This window comes from Artibeus jamaicensis, unplaced genomic scaffold (genome assembly GCF_021234435.1).
Source record: "Artibeus jamaicensis isolate MK-2021 breed Jamaican fruit bat unplaced genomic scaffold, CSHL_Jam_final contig_729, whole genome shotgun sequence".
Taxonomy (NCBI): Eukaryota; Metazoa; Chordata; class Mammalia; order Chiroptera; family Phyllostomidae; genus Artibeus; species Artibeus jamaicensis.
The window spans coordinates 429,916-447,245 of NW_026521939.1; the positions used below are offsets into that span (position 1 = coordinate 429,916).

Here is a 17,330-nt window from a genome sequence, read left to right on the forward strand (position 1 = left end):
AATCTAAAGACAACAAAGTTTTAACAACAATAAACCTAACCAAACCACAGAAAATCGAACAATATGAAGTCCGAAAACAACAGACCACTCAGCTAAACTGGTGAGAGGGGCGAAGCCAGCAGCGCAGCGGGTTGGGCAAAAAACATCCCCTAACCCGGGCTGCGCTCAGGCAGCCAAGGGCGCAGATCCCAGGTGCGGGGGTAGCTATGGGCGGACCCAGAAAAGGTGTGGTGCGGCTGCCTGTCTGCGGTCACACATTTACGTGCAGATAAACCAGTGAAGAGATGTGCATTGAGACAGACCTTGCAGGCCCCAGCGCAGGGCGGCAGGCTCGTACATCTGCGCTCAGATAAACAGGCAAGGGCGAGCAGTGAGGCAGACAGGACGAGCGGAGAGGACCAACATTGCTCTCTCTCTGACCCCACCCCCACATACAGCATCGCAACCCAGCGACCTGGGTGGCCCCGCCCTGGTGAACACCTAAGGCACCTCTCCTCATATGCAACAGGCACAAATAGATCAAAACATGGCTCAAGAACAACTCAGAGCCCCAGAGCCAATAAATCTAAGTGATGAAGAAATAGCCAAACTTTCAGATGCACAGTTCAAAACACTGGTAATCAGGATGCTCACAGAACTAGTTGATTTTAGTCACAAATTAGAGGAACATATGAAGGCTAAACTAATTGAAATGAATGGAAATGCACAGGAAACCAATAGTAATGGAAAGGAAACTGGGACTCAAATCAAGGAAGCAGACCAGAAGGAAGGAAAAAATGACCAAATAGAAAAATATGAAGAAACAAGAATTCAAAAAAATGAGAGGCTTAGGAACCTCCAGGACATCTCTCAATGCTCCAACATCCAAATTATAGGAGTACCAGAAGGGGAAGAGGAACAGTCACAAGTGGAAACCTTATTTGAACAAATAATAAAAGAGAACTTCCCCATTCTGGCAAAGGAAATAGACTTCCAGGAAATCCAGGAAGCTCAGAGAATCCCAAAGAAGTTGGACCCAAGGAGGAACACACCAAGGCACATCATCATTACATTAGCCAAGATTAAAATGAAGGAGAGAATCCTTGAAGCAGCAAGAGCTAAGGGGACAGTCACCTACAAAGGAGTTCCCATCAGACTGTCAGCAGATTTCTCAAAAGAGACCTTACAGGCAAGAAGGGGCTGGAAAGAAGTATTCCAAGTCATGAAAACCAAAGACCTACAACGAAGACTGCTCTATCCAGCAAAGCTTTCATTTAGAATGGAAGGGCAGATAAAGTGCTTCTCAGATAAGATCAAATTCAAGGAGTTCATCATCACCAAGCCCTTATTATATGACATGTTAAAGGGACTTACCTAAGAAAAAGAAGTTAAAAAAGATGAACAGTGAAAGGACAGCAAACTCACAGTTATCAACAACCACACCTAAAACAAAAGCAAATTAAGAGGACACCCAAATCAGGAGTGAACCATAGAAATGAAGATCTCATGGAGGGTTAGCAACAGGGCAGTGGGAGAAGGAGAAGGGGGGAGAAGGTACAGAAAATAAGTAGCATAGACATTAGATAGAAAATAGATAGGGGGGAGGGCAAGAATAGTAGGGGAAATATAGAATCTAAGGAACTTGAGACGTGTTCATGAACTAAAGGGGGGGGAATTGTGGGAGAGGGGTGTGCAGGGTGGAGGGGAATGAAGGGGGGAATAGAACAAATGAAATGGCATAATCAATAAAATAAAAATATATTTTTAAAAAAAGTTCATCTTGTGCTTTTCGGCCCCAAGCTTGGAGCCAGCCACTTCTCCAAGGATTCCTGATTCCTTTTAATGGTCAAATACTGAGTGGTTTTTCTTCCAACCAGAGTATCTACAGGGTTGCAAAATGTCATGTTCTGCTCTGTTGGTCAAATACTGAGTGGCTATGTCTGCTCTCTTTTAACGTAGAATGGCACTTAGGAACCAGGAACTGGGCATGAGGTGTGCTATTGGAGTATCATTGTTTCTAGGCCCTCTCAGTAGTTGTAGCTGGAAGACAGAGGTATGTATATAATGATACACACACACACAAACACACACAAAAAAACTCCATATCCATTTCTAAATGTAACTATATGTATTAATACTGTATGGATGTTAGGCTGTCTAAGCTGTTGTGCTAACAGTCTTCAGAGCTCTGAGCAATCCAAGTCAAAAGTTTTGAAAAAACATAACTTCTAGCCAAGATGAAGGTGTAGATAGACACACTTTGCCTCCTCACACACCCAAAAGAATAACAACATATTAAAAACAAAAAATAACCAGAACTGTCAGAGAATTGAACTGTATGGAAGTCCAACAACCAAAAAGTTAAAAAGAAACATTCATTGAGACATGTAGGAGGGGCATAACTGGCAACCAGGTGAAGAGGACTTGGGGCAAAAGGACAGCTGGTGGACTGGGAGAGGCGGTGGCTGGCAGATCATGTGGTCCCACATTTTTGTGTGGATAAACCAGGTGGAACAACTGGGGAGTGAGACAGACCACACAACCCAGCGTTCCCATGCAAGAAAAATAAAGCCTCAAAACCTCTGACTGAAAAAAACCTGTGGGGGTTGCAGCAGCAGGAAAAACTCCCAGCCTCACAGGATAGTTTGTTGGAGAGACCCATAGGGTCCTAGAACATACACAAAACTACCCACCCAGGAATCAGCACTAGACAGGCCAGTAATCAGTCCCAATTTGGCTGTGGATAGTGGAGGAAGTGGCTGAAAGTTGGCTGAGAGCTGGGCAGGCAGCATTATTCCTTCTCCAATCCTTCTCCCACATAGAGCACCATAACTCAACAACATGGGTTGCCCTGCCCTGGTGAATACCTAAGGCTCCACTCCTTACAATGTAACAGGTGTGCCAAGACAAAGACAAATGAAAGAACAGATCAAAGCTCCAGAAAAAATACAACTAAGTGATGAAGAGATAGCCAACCTATCAGATGCAGAGTTCAAAACACTGGTCATCAGGATGCTCACAAAAATGGTTGAGTATGGTCACAAAATGGAAAAAAATGAAGGCTATGCAAAGTGATATAAAGGAAAATGTACAGGGAACTAACAGTGATGGGAAGGAAACCAGACTCAAACCAATGGTTTGGAGCAGAAGGAAAAAATAAACATTCAACCAGAACAGAATGAAGAAACAACAATTCAAAAAAAATGAGGAGAGACTTAGGAACCTCTAGGACAGCTTTAAATGTTCCAACATCCAAATCATAGGGGTGCCAGAAGAAGAGGAAGAGCAAGAAATTGAAAACTTATTTGAACAAATAATGAAGGAGAAATTCCCCAAGCTGTCAAAGGAAACAGACTTCCAGGAAGTCCAGGAAGCCCAGAGAGTCCCAAAGAAGTTGGACCCAAAGAGAACACACCAAAGCACATCATCATTAAGTTACCCAAGATTAAAGATAAAGAGAGAATCTTAAAAGCAGTAAGAGGAAAGGAGACAGTTACCTACAAAGGAGTTCCCATCAGACTGTCAGCTGATTTCTCAAAAGAAACCTTGCAAGCATGAAGGGGCTGGAAAGAAGTATTTGAAGTCATGAAAGGCAAGGAGCTACATCCAAGATTTCTCTGTCCAGCAAAGCTATCATTTAGAATGGAAGGGCAGATAAAGTGCTTCCCAGATAAAGTCAAGTTATAGGAGTTCATCATCACCAAGCTCTTATTTTCTGAAATGTTAAAGGGATTTATCTAAGAAAAAGAAGATAAAAATATGAACAGTAAAACAACAACAACATCACAACTATAAACAACTGAACCTAAAAAAACTAACAAAAACAAACTAAGCAAACAACTGAAACAGGAACAGATTCACAGAAATGGAGATCACATGGAGGGTTATCAGCAGAGAGGGGGTGAGGGGAGAATGGGGGAAAAGGTACAGAGAATAAGAAGCAGAAATGGTAGGTACAAAATAGAGAGGGGGAGGTTAAGAACAGTGTAGGAAATGGAGAAGCCACAGAACTTACATGTATGACCCATAGACATGAACTAAGGTGGGGGAATGCTGGTGGAAGAAGGGGTACGGGGTGGAGGGGAATAAAGCAAAGAAAAAATTGAGACAACTGTAATAGCATAATCAATAAAATATAATATAAAATTTTGAAACAACAATTGGTACCTGTCTTTTTATCATATTTCAAGACAGGCATTCTGTATTTTGCCAAGTATAATGCATACATTTTTGCCCAAATTTTTGAGGAAAATATAAGGATGCGCATTATACATGGAAATAATAATCCTGTGTATAATGTGCACAAAAATGTGGTTGTGTATTATACACAGCAAACATGGTACAAATGTGCATAATATAATGCTTGCTTTTCAGCTTTTTACAATTTGTAATGGGAAAGACTCTCATATCATTTAAATAATTAAAAAACAATATTGAATAGATATCACTGAAGAGGTGACATTTGAGGAAAGACTTGAAAAGTTATTAGTACAAAGGTCCTAAATCAATAGTGTGTGTGGCATAGTCAGGGAAGAAGAATGAGGCCAGGGTGGCTAGAGTGTAGTGAGCAAGGGGGAAAGGAAATGATAGTCAGAAGGTCCAGATTCAGCAGTCTGTAGTACTTATTTGGGCCATCATAAGGACTTCAGCTTTTACTCTGGGTGAAACAGGATCTACACATTTTGAGCAGGGGTGACATAGTCTGATTTATCATTACCCTGCCATTTCTTGGGGTACATTTTTTGAAATCCTCTTTTTTCTTCCTTTGCCTTTACCCTTCTTGCTAATGCCTACTATTTCCCAAAGCAAAGCTTTCAAATCCATGTGTTTCTCTCCATTTTCTAGTTTTAAGATACCATTTTCTGTCTTCTAGAATACAGAAGTGTGATAACTTCCTAGGTAGTTCTGTCCCCTTTCCATTCTTGCCTCTCACAAGATCACTTATTACACAGTACATCCCAGGGTGATTTTTTAAAAGTAGAATTCAGTCACTTACGTTATATCTTGCTTAAATTCCCTCAAAGGCTTTTCCCTGCACTTAGAAGAAAACCCAAACTTACCATGGACAAAGGCGCTGCATACTTGGCCCCTGCATGCTTCTCCAAGCTTACCTCTAGTGATTCTCTTCCTCCTTCCACTCCAACCACACTGGCCTTCTTTCAATTTCTCAAATATACCCATGGTTTTTACACTTGATATTTATTTCCCACATGCCTAACATGCTCTTTTCAATTTCCTTTTATAAATTCTACATATCCTTCACATCTCATGTTAAATTTTGCTTTCCCAGAGAATTCTTCCCTGATTCCCTCGTGCACATTCACAGCAGCTTAGTCTTTATTTTGTATAATACACATATCAATTTTATTAGTATATTTGCTGAATGTCTGTCTCTGTTAGACTGTAAGGGTTTGGGGTTTAGGACCATGTCGGTTTTGCTAATGGATATATATCTAGTGCCAAGCATAATTTCTGACACACAGTAGCTGCTCAAAAAATATTTGTTGAATGAATGAACCATCTTCTTTCTTAATACAGTAAATGGTTCTGGAAAATTAAAACAAACCGCTCTGGCTAGAGTGCCAAGAGGCAAATTAGTTCTTGGTGTCTTTTTACTCCTGTCTGTGGGAGCCTTACAATTAAGAGTTAACTGAAAGATGCCCTGGCCAAGTAGCTCAATTTGGTTAGAGCATCAATCTGATACACCAAGGTTGTGGGTTCAATCCCTGGTCAGGGCACACACAAGAGTCAACCAATGAATGCATAAATAAGTGGAACAACAAGTCAATGTGTTGCTCTAAAACCTCTCTCTCTCTCTAAAAGATCAATAAAAAAAAAAAAAAGAATAAACTGAATGAATCTATTCCTTACAGACCAAGGATCCTAAAGCACTAATGTACCAAGTAAATGCTCAGCTCTAGCTGATGGTCTTCTCATTGTCTCAGTTCTTGCTCAAGTATTATTTCCTGTTGGCAATGGTTTAGTTTTCTCTCAAATCCAAACCCTACCTGGTATCAGCACAAATTCATACTCTACCTCCTTCATGAAGTCTTCCCTCTTCCCTCCAGTCTCAATCAGATTTATCCCTTTTCTGAGTACATCTTTTTTAAAAATTATTTTTAAAAAGATTTTATTTATTTTGTTTTTAGAGACAGGGGAAGGGAGGGAGAAAGAGAGGGGGAAAAACATCAATGTGTGGTTGCCTCTCATACGGCCCCGACTGGGGACCTGGCTCAGAACCCAGGCCTGTGCCCTAAACTGGGAATCAAACCAGTGATGCTTTGGTTTTCAGGTCAGCTCTCAATTCATTGAGCTACATCAGCCGGGGCTGAGTACCTCTTGTATTTGTTGTCTTTCGCATGCATACCAGCACCTAACATTATACTTATACTTCTGAATATTGTGTTATATAGACTTTTAAAAACCTTCTCCAATTAGTTTATTTGCTATGTACAGATAATGATTACCTCATAGAATTTGGAATAACAGAGTTGCTTCATGCTTTCTACATGAAGCAACTAAGACTGATGTCTAGTGTATTATGCAAAACTCTGGTCAGAGATCCATAAAAGATATCAAACATTTTATTTTAATTTAAAATATCAACATGTATATTCATTGGCTCATCTTCTGATGTAAAGCTAAGTTTTTTCTATGAGAGTGATTATAATGACTGAGCATCCATATCCATAATACATCAGTTTCTGTTTTATGAAAGTGGAATAAGCAAATGACACTTAGGAAATAATGTAGTTGTAGAGTCCTCTGAGATTTTTATGATTTTCCCATCAGTGTTTTACAATTTTGCTCACACTTAATTTGGTAGCAATTTTTAAAAAATAGTATTTACTGAATCTTTCCAAAACATCCAACTGGTTTTCATAGAAACAAAGTTATATCTTTTCAGTTTACATAATACTAATCAAATTATAGCCTTGTAACAATAGGCTTAAACAGGTTTTGGAAAAGATATAACAGGTTCTGGATAAAAATTAACTTGTAGCAGCAGATGTCCTCAGGCATACTTAATAATGCCATTAGTTCCAAGCAGTCCCAGTGACCTGGGCATCATTCATTGCTTACAGTGTTGTTTGAATTCTAGTGAGCTGTGTTAAGTGAAGGGTGATTATAAGACAGCCCATGGCTTTTTTTTTTCTTTACAACATCTAGTACCAACATGAGTACTTGACTGGTAAAAATGCTGGGGAGGAAAAGAGCTATGAAGGGTTATATAAGGTAAACGGGAAACATCCTATAGAGATTATCATCTGTCACAAGAGTTTCGAGGGCTTTGGCACTTTGGGGCTTAACACTTTCTGAGAATTGAAAAATAACAGTGCTCCCATTCTGAGAACTACAATAGCATTTTAGAGAAGAGTATAGCTAAACTTACCTGGGACCTGATTATGTGTGATCCATTATTCATTTCCTTCTTTTCCACGTTCCCTTCCTTAAAAAGTATAGCATTCTGAGAAAACATAACTGAGGAAAAGAAGAAAAAAGAATCTTGTCAATGCATGGTATTAAGGTTGAACCCAAAACTTGGAGCTTTTGATTTAGGTTAGGATGGCAGACAGTTTAGAGAGAAGTCTTCAAACACATAAGCTTTAAAGGTTGGATGACTTAACTGTGACATCCTTACTCTTCTATTACATTGAGGAATTTAATGCAGGACTTCTCTCTTCTGTGGTACAACTCCACTTTTTGTGGTATATAGCAAGTTTAAGAGAGCTCAGTGATTTTTAGCCCTAGCTTCACACTTGAGAAATTTTAAAAAGATGACAATGTTTAGCTCCCAATCCCAGAGATTTGGTGAAATTCAATGTTATCGGAATTGGTGTGAGGCCTTGACTGGGTAGCTCAGTTGGTTAGTGTTGTTCCCGTACACCAAGGTTGTGGGTTCATATGAGAACCCACAAACATGAAGTAACCAGTGAATGAGTAAATAAGTGGAACAAGAAATTGATGTTTCTCTCTCTCCCTTCCTTTCTCTTTCTCTCTAAAAATCAATCAATAAAAAATTTAAATGGTATGGGCAATAGCATTTTAAATTCTAAAGTCTTCAAGTGATTCTGAGAGAGAGATGAGAAGAGATGATGCAGAGAACCCCTATTGAGGGCTTATTCTTACTCTCTCAGGGGATAAATTCAGCCCCAAGCTGGAACTCCTGAGATCTCTCCTCTGCTCTCTTTAACATGACCCTTCTAATATGTAAAGGAGATTTTACTCTTTTCATTTTTTGAGACTGTGTACCTTTTTCTGAGTACCTGGATGAAGTCCTCCACTAGGATCACTACACCTTGCAGTTCTTAAGTTGTAATGTCATCAAAGCTTTGTTCACTTCCAGCAGGACAGTCAGGAAATATACCAGTACTAATAGCTTCAGTATCCATGTCAGTCCCCGAAAGCTGGTTTTTCCATGCCTGATGGAGAGCAGTCACTCCCAAGTATTAAAGGTGCCTCATCTCTGATGAGAGTACCAGGAACCAATGGGTAACAATAAGAATGATTTCTGCTTCCATGAGGCAGCCAGCCACTCTCAGAATATTGCTTTGTTCAAGTTGGCTACTACTTTTTTTTTTAACAAAAAGCATCCCTCCATCATGTATATGTTTCACTACAACTTCCAATCTGTCTCCTGGAAGGGGTCTTGTAGGATACAATTTCAAGTTGAGTACCTGTAATGACATGCACCAGAATAAGCAGAAAAAATCCAGCTGTGTCAGTCACCTGTGGATCTATAGTCTGTAAATAGACATATAAATTATTTATTCATGAAGACAGAGCACAATAGGATGTGGAACTCTTTATTAAAAAAATTTATTGTTGTTCAGACTTCCGGCCAAGATGGAGGCATAGGTAGACACACTATGCCTCCTCACACAACCAAAATAAGGACAACAACAATTTAGAAACAAAACAACAACCAGAACTAACAGAAAATTGAACTGTGGAAGTCAGACAACCAAGGAGATAAAATAGACACATTCATCCAGACCGCTAAGTGGGGCAGAGTTGGATAGCTGGACGGAGAGGGGTCACAGCACAAAAAGCGATAGCACCAGGTGCAAAAGGCACCTCAGGCACTCAAGATGGCAGCAGGCAGACCCTGGGTGCACAGGTGGTGGCTGGCAGACCCCGGTACCTAGTGGGTGGCAATGGGCAGACCCAGCAGGCAGCAATTGTGAAGCGAGGCATGTGTGCACAAGGTGGCTGACTAGGCTGTCCCACATTCACGTGTAGATAAACCAGGCAAAATTGGGGATTGAGACAGACCGCGCAACCCAGGATCCCAGTGCTGGGAAATAAAGCCTCAAAACACCAATTGAAAACACCTGTGGGTGTTGAGGTGCAGGGAGAGACTCCCAGCTTCACAGAAGAGTTCATTGGAGAGACCCACAGGGTCCTAGAATGTATACAAGCCCACCCACATGGGAATCAGCACCAGAAAGGCTCAGTGTGCTTGGGGGAAGCAGTGGAGGGGACTGAGATCCAACAGAGAGCAGAACAAGTGCCATTGTGCCCTCTCCACATACAGCAGCACAACCCAGTGATGTAGGTTGCCCCACCCTGGTGAACACCTAAGGCTCTGCTCCTCACATGTAACAGGCATGACAAGACAAAAAAAATGGCCCAAACAGAAGAACAGATCAAAGCTCCACAGCAAATACAAGTAAACAATGAAGAGAGAGCCAACCTATCAGATGCACAGTTCAAAGTACTGGTGATCAGGATGCTCAGAGAATTGGTTGAATTTGGTCACAAATTAGATGAAAAAATGAAGGTAATGCTAAGTGAAATTAAGGAAAATGCACAGGGAACCAATAGTGATGGAAAGGAAACTGGGACTCAAATCAATGGAGTGGACCAGATGGAAGAAAGAAATGACCAAACAGAAAAGAATGAAGTAACAAGAATTCAAAAAAACGAGGAGAGGCTTAGGAACCTCCAGGACATCTTTAAACATTCCAACATCCGAATTATGGGAGTACCAAAAGGGGAAGAGGAAGAGCAACAAGTGGAAAACTTATTTGAATAAATAATAAAAGAAAACTTCCCCAATGTGGCAAAGGAAATAGACTTCCAGGAAGTCCAGGAAGCTCAGAGAGTCCCCAAGTAGTTGGACCCAAAGAGGAACATAAGGCACATCATAATTACATTAGCCAAGATTAAAATGAAGGAGAGAATCCTAGAAGCAGCAAGAGACAGGGGACAGTAACCTACAAAGGAGTTCCCATCAGACTTTCAGCTGATTTCTCAAAAGAGAAGGAGCTGAAAAGAAGTATTCCAAGTCATGAAAGGCAAGGACCTACATCCAAGATTGTTTATCCAGCAAGGCTTTCATTTAGAATGGAAGGGCAGATAAAGTGCTTCTCAGATAAGGTCAAGTTAAAGAAGTTCATCACCAAGCTCTTATTTTATGAAATGCTAAAGGGACTTATCTAAGAAAAAGAGGATAAAAAACAAGTATAGTAAAATGACAACAAATTCACAGTTACTAACAAACACACCTAAAAAACCAAAAACCAACTAAGCAAACAACTAGAATAGGAATAGAACCGCAGAAATGGAGATCACATGGAAGGTTAGCAACAGGGGAGTGGGAGGAGGAGCAAGGGGGAAAATATAAAGAGAAGTAGCATAGATTGTAGGTAGAATATAGACAGGGGAAGGGCAAGAATGGGAAATGTAAAAGCTAAAGAATTTATGACACATGGACATGAATTAAAGGAAGGGAATGTGGGTGGGAGGGGGTGTGCAGGGTGGAGGGGAATGAAGGGGGGAATGGGACAATTGTAATAGCATAATCAATAAAATGTATATTTTTTAAAAGGGCATCAGGCCCTGATTGGTATGGCTCAGTGGGTTGGGTGTTGTTCTGCAAACCCACAGGTTACTGGTTTGATTCGTAGTCAGGGCACATGTCTGCGTTATGGACCATGTCCCTGGTTGGGGGAGTGAGAGACAACGGATGATGTTTCTTTCCCTCTCTTCTTCCCTCCTTTCCCTTCTCTCTAAAAACAAATAAAATCTTAAAAAATAGTAATAAAAATAAAAGTATTTTAAGAACTGCTTCATTATTTCACCATGCTCTATAAAGGTCATACTATCTGAAGAATGAGACGGAATCTGCCAAAATGCTTTGATGTTTCAAACCCACTCACCTGAAAACTATTTATTCACAACAACAAAAACCACAATTACCAAGTTAGGCACAACAGGGTTTCTCCTTCAATGTGCAAAACCAAGGGGATGAAGAGCATGTCAAATATATTATGTATTGTATGCAAATATAGTTAATTTGAGAAATTTTTATGGCAAGTTGAAGATCACAGAGCTAAATAAGAGGGAGCTGGTTCTAGAACCTAGGTTTTCTGATGCACAGTCTTGAGTTCTTCTAATATACCCTAAAGTCCTTCTTAGTAGTTGTTCTACACCCTTTAAAAAAAGTATCTCCTTTCTTCTCATAATATCCCTTTATTTCTGTATTGGAAAGAACAACAATAAGAAGAAAACCAACTCCCACCCAAACTATGTATAATTTTTCATATAACACCCATGTGGACTTTTCCAGAGAAGCCTGTAGGATTGCCACAATCTTTTTCAAGAAAGCAACCATGATGTTTGGAAAGTAACTAATTCACTTGGTTGCCTAAGGAAAACTATAATTATAATAAATTCAGATGACAAATGACTCCTGGCTTACTAGTTTTTTCACTCCAAGGTCTTCAAAAAAGCTGAGTGATCTTTACTGATCACATAAAAATCCCATGTGGTGGTTATGAATCTGGGCTGTGCATTAGTCTCAGCCTAGATTAAAAAATATATAGATGTAAATATATACATGTCCAGGCTCCACTCAAGAATTACTAAATCAGAATCTGTTGAGATAATGTCTGGCATCTACCTATTTAAAAAAGACCTACAAGGTTTTTTTTTTAATGCAAGCAAGTATACAGACAGCTATCAGAACTTTTCATTTCCTTTACTTCCTCCATCCCAACTGAATTTCACCATCATTGTCACCCACTTCTAGTGCCACATCACTTCTGATATCTTTCTTACCTTACAAATACTAGACCATGAATCACAAGACCTAGATTCTAGACTGTGTGGAAAAGAAAAGAAAATAAGAGTGGCTTAATAGATGGGGGGAAATAGAAAAAAGAGAAGTGTTTATCGTAATGTGGTCTAGAGATCACTTGAACCATGATACTTCTTGAAAACAGATTCTAGACCTAATGAAATAGTATGTCTAGAGGGGAGTATTGGCTCAGAATTTGCATTTATAAAAGGTATTTCTTCCCTGGAATCAGTCCATTCTCCCCAGCCTCCCTAAAGGCCTGAAGCTAGCACATATCTTCTTATTGCTATATCATCAACTATATCTTTCACTTTTATTGACTCCTTCCAATGATCATTTAAAATCATTTAATGTCTCTCCCAACATTAAAAATCTTCACTGGTTATACACCCCTTTGCAATTACCATCCTTTCTTTTTCAGAGTCAACTTGTTTCTATTCCTTACTACCCACTGATTTTTCTTTTTTGGGGGGGAGGGTGTGGTGAAGAAGGAAACTTTATTCAGTACAATGAACTCAACAGTGATACAGCATGACTGTGAAAACGGCATTACTATGGAAGAGCTCAATTTGATACAGTGAGCCTGTAAAGAGTACGGCTCACTGTGAAGCCCTGTGAAACTGCCCCAAGGCTATACCTCTCTTTAGCTGGGCAGCTCTTCTCTGCTTCAGTGAGACATCTTCAGTGTTCAGCTCAATCAGGAAGACACAGTCTTCAGTCTTTTGTGGAAAGGGAAAGTGCGCTTCCCACTAATTTTTCAATTCTCTATAATTTCGCTTCTGTTCTGCAATAAGGGCTCCATTGAAACTTCTCTGGTTGGTAATATAGAAAACCTTTATGTTGTTCTTGCAATAGACTTCATTACTTCTTTGCTTTACAGGCCCGTGTTCAATCTGCTGAGCTACACCAGCCAGGGCAGACTTCATTACTTCTTTAGTGCTGAAGGTATCTGATATTACTGACAGCTGTGTCTTGATTTACTTCCATGGTCTCTTTCAATGGACTTTAATCCCTTTTCCTCTGCCTACCATTTATGTATTATTGTTCTTTAAACTTTTCCAAAATCTATTCTTATCCCCTCCATAGCTAAAGGAAAGGAATCCTTAAAAGATATAAACCATACCTAAAAAGAAGAGTTCAATTCCTCAAGTTGACTTTCTCAAGGGTAGAGAAAAACAATCAGGTACATGAAAAACCATGGTAATAAATTAACTCGAAGAAAATAAAAACTCTCCAGACCAAACTCAAAAACACAGAAGACTGTGATTTAAATGACAGAGAATTCCAGATTGCAGTTTTGAAAAACCTCATTGAGATACAAGAAAACTTAGAATGGTAGTTCAATAAGCTCTGGAATAAAACAAATGAATAAAATAAGTATTTTACCAAACAGATTGAAACTATAAAATGAATCAAACAGAAATACCAGGGCTGAAGAACTCAATAAATGAGATGAAAATGAATTCTAGAGCATGAGAAACAGAAAGGACCAGATAGAAGAGAGAATTAGTGAGCCTGAGTATCGAAGTCTAGAAATGACTTAGGTGAAAGAAGATAGAACACTGAGAGTTTTCAAAAAATGGAAAAACCCTATGAGAACTATCTGACTCCATTAGAGAAAGCAATATGAGAATAATGGAAAAACCAGAAGGAGAAGATAGGAGAAAGGAAGAGAGAGCCTATTCAAACAAATAATTGATGAGAACTTACAAAACCTAGGGAAAGAGCTGGATCTTTGCATTAAAGAGATTTTTCAGAACACCTAATTTTCTCAATGTAAAAAGACCTTCTCAAAGACACATTATATTAAGACTGTGAAAAATTAGTGACAAAAAAAGAATTCTCAAGGCAGTCAGGGTAAAGAAACAGTAATGTGTCTAATGTTTTCTATAAAGAAGACCCCATTAGATTATCATCACATTTTACTGCCTATGTTTTCTTGTGTGTGGTGTGAGGTGATCTAGTTTCATTTTTCTGCATTTATCTGTCCAATTTTCCCAGCAGCATTTACTGAATAAACTGTCTTTAGCCCAAAGTATGTTTTTGCTTCCCGTGTCAAAAATTAATTGACTATGAAGGGATGGGTTTATTTCTGGGCACTCTGTTCTGTTCTATTGATCTATGTGTCTGTTTTTATGCCAGCACCGTGCTGTTTTGATTACTCTGGCCTTAGAGTATAGTTTTAGATAGCATGATTTCTCTAACTTCTCAAGATCACTGTTGCTATTTAGGGTCTTTTGTGGTTACATATAAATGTTTGGAATATTTGTTCTAGTTCTGTGAAATACGTCATTAGTATCTTGATAGGAATTGCTCTGAATCTATAGATTGCTTTGGGTAGTATGGGCATTTTAATGGTGTTAATTCTTCCTATCCATGAACATGGTATATGTTCCCACTTATTTGTATCTTCTTTAGTTTCTTTCTTTATGTCTTAAAATTTTCCAAGTACAGATTTTTTACATCCTTGGTTAAATTTATTCCTAGGTATTTTTTTGTAGCTATTGTGAATGGGATTGTTTTCTTAATTTCCCTTTCTTATATTTCATTATTGGTGTATATAAAAATGCAACTGATTACTGGATACTAATTTTGTAACTTGCTACTTTACTGAATTCATTTATCTGTTCTAGTAGTTTTTCATGGAATCTTTAGGGTTCACTACATACAATGATCATGTCATCTGCAAATAATGAGTTTTATTTATTTTTCTTGTCTGATTGCTGTGGCTAGGATTTCCACTACTATGCTAAATGAGAGTGGTGAGTGGACAACCCTGTGTTGTTCCTGATCTTAAGAGAAATGGTTTTAGTTTTTGCCCATTGGGTATGATGTTGGCGGTGGTTTGTCACATGTGGCCTTTATTATGTTGAGGTATATCCCTCTATTTCCACTAAGCTGACTGTTTTTTTTAAATCATAAATGGGTCCTGGGTTTTATCAAATGCTTTTTCTGTATCTATTGATATGATTGTGTGGTTTTTAAACTTCATTTTATGTGGTGTATCATGTTTATTGATTTGCAGATATTGTACCAACTTCGCATCCTCAGAATAAATCCCAATTTATCATCTTGCATTATCTTTTTAATGTATTGCTGGATCCAGTTTATAAAAGTTTTTCAGGATTTTAGTATGTATGTTCATCAGGAGTATTGGCCTATCTTTCTCTTTTTTTTTGTGGTCTCTTTATCTGGTTTTAGAATTAGGGTAATGCTGGCCTTGTAAAATGAGCTTGGCAGTTTTCCTTCCTCTTGAATTTTTTGGAAGAGTTTGAGAAGATAGGAGTTCATTCTTCTTTGAATGCTTTTCCTTCCTATTTTTATGGCATATATTTTTCTACATTTTTACATTACCATTTATAGCCCCATACCCATCTCCACCTCCAGCCATCACCTATCCCTCAAAATTTCCACACTGTTGTCCGCATCCATGAGTTTTTTTTCTCTTTTTTTTTCTTGTTTTGCTAATCTCCACCCCAGAGCCCCTTATTCTTTGGTTAAAATTACCTTGAAGCCATCCAGTCCAGAACTTTTGTTTGTTGGGAGTTTTCTAATTACTGCTCAGTTTTGCTAGTTTTAATCTGTCTGTTCAGATTTTATGATTTTGCTGGGATTGAGTGTTTCTAGGAATTTACCCATTTCAACTAGATTTCCAACTTGTTAGTATATACTTGTTCATAATATTTTCTTACAATCCTTTGTATTACTTTGGTGTCATTTTTCACTTTTCCTTCATTTCTGATTTTATTTATTTGGGCCTTCCTTTTTTCTTGATGAGTTGAGTTAAAGTTTTTTTCAATCTTGTTTATCTTTTTAAAGAAGTATCTGTTGGTTTCATCAATAATTTCTTTTTTAAAAGCTCAATTCCACTTATTTTTGTTCTCAATTTTATTATGCCCTTCTTTCTACTCATGTTGAGCTTTGTTGTTCTGTTTCTAGTTACTTTAAGTATATTGTTAGATTGCGTATTTGAGATTTTTCTTGTTTCTTGAAGTAGTCCTGTAGTGCAACAAATTTCCGTCTTAGGACTACTTATGCTGTGTCCCATACATTTTGGGTTGCCTCGCTTCCATGTGTTTCAAGGTATATTTTGACTTTTTCTTTGATTTCATTGTTAAGCCATTCATTGTTTAGTAACATTATTTAGACTCTATGTTCATGTGTTTTTCAGTTTCTTTTTCAGTGATTGATTTCTAGTTGCATAGCATTATGGTCAGAGAAGATGCTTGATATTTCACTCTTCTTATATTTAAGACTTGTTTTGTGTCCTAACATGTGGACTATTCTAGAAAATGTTCTATACACACTTGAAAAAAATGTATATCACATCGATATTTCTCTTCCTCTCTTTCTCCTTTGGTTCCCCTCTCTCTAAAAATAAATAAAATCTTTAAAAAATCACTTGTCAGTCTTATGGGAGCTCCCTTGTAGGTAGTTGTCTTTCTCTTGCTGCTTTTAAGGTTCTCTCTTTGTCTTTAACCTTAGCCATTTTAATTACGATGTGTCTTGGGGTGGGCCTCTTTGAGTTTATGTTGTTTGGGACTCTCTGCACTTTCTTGACTTGTGTGTCTTTTTCCTTTACCAGGTTAGGAAAGTTTTCAGTCATTATTTCTTCAAATAAGTTCTCAATTCCTTATTCTCGCTTCTCCTTCTGGTATCCTCATGATGCTATGCTGTTATACTACATGTTGTCCCGAAGATACCTCAAACTATCTTCATTTTTAGCAATTGTTTCTACTCTTTTTGCTGCTATTACAGTGTGTTTTCTGCTATCTTGTCTTCCAAATCACTAATTCAATCCTCTGCTTCATCCAACCTACTGTTTATTCCTTCTAGTGTATTTTTCATTTCAAATATTACATTTTTCACTTCTGACTGGTTTATTAATACAGTTTCTATGTCCTTTTTCATGTTGTTGTAGTTCTCACTAAATTCCCTGAGCATCCTTATAACTATTTTTTTTTTGTACTCTACATCTAATAAATTTCTTACCTCCATTTTGTTTAGCTCTTTTTTTTCCCTGGAGATTTCTCCTGTTCTTTCATTTGGGGCATGTTTCTTTGTTTTCCCATTTGGTTGCCTCTTTGCATTTGTTTCTTTGTAGTAGGTAGATCTGCTATGACACCCTGTCTTGGTAGGGTGATGTTTTGTAGTAAATGTCCTGCAGAATCCAGTGGTACTGTCTCCTTGATCCCCCAGCTGGGTGCTCCAGGAATGTTCCTTGTGTGGGTTATATGGGCTCTCCTGCTGTAATTGAGTGTTGATT

At 38.4% G+C, this 17,330-nt stretch overlaps 1 protein-coding gene across 1 annotated transcript in view; it reads right to left on the minus strand.

Annotated features, from left to right (window-relative positions):
* Positions 1-17,330, minus strand: part of ZNF713 (zinc finger protein 713) — a 49,361-nt gene that overhangs the window by 19,134 nt on the left and 12,897 nt on the right. Inside the window, exon 5 of the mRNA XM_053672132.1 lies at positions 7,373-7,461. Within this exon, the coding sequence (XP_053528107.1) occupies positions 7,373-7,461 (89 nt within the window). The remainder of the gene's footprint in view (positions 1-7,372; positions 7,462-17,330) is intronic.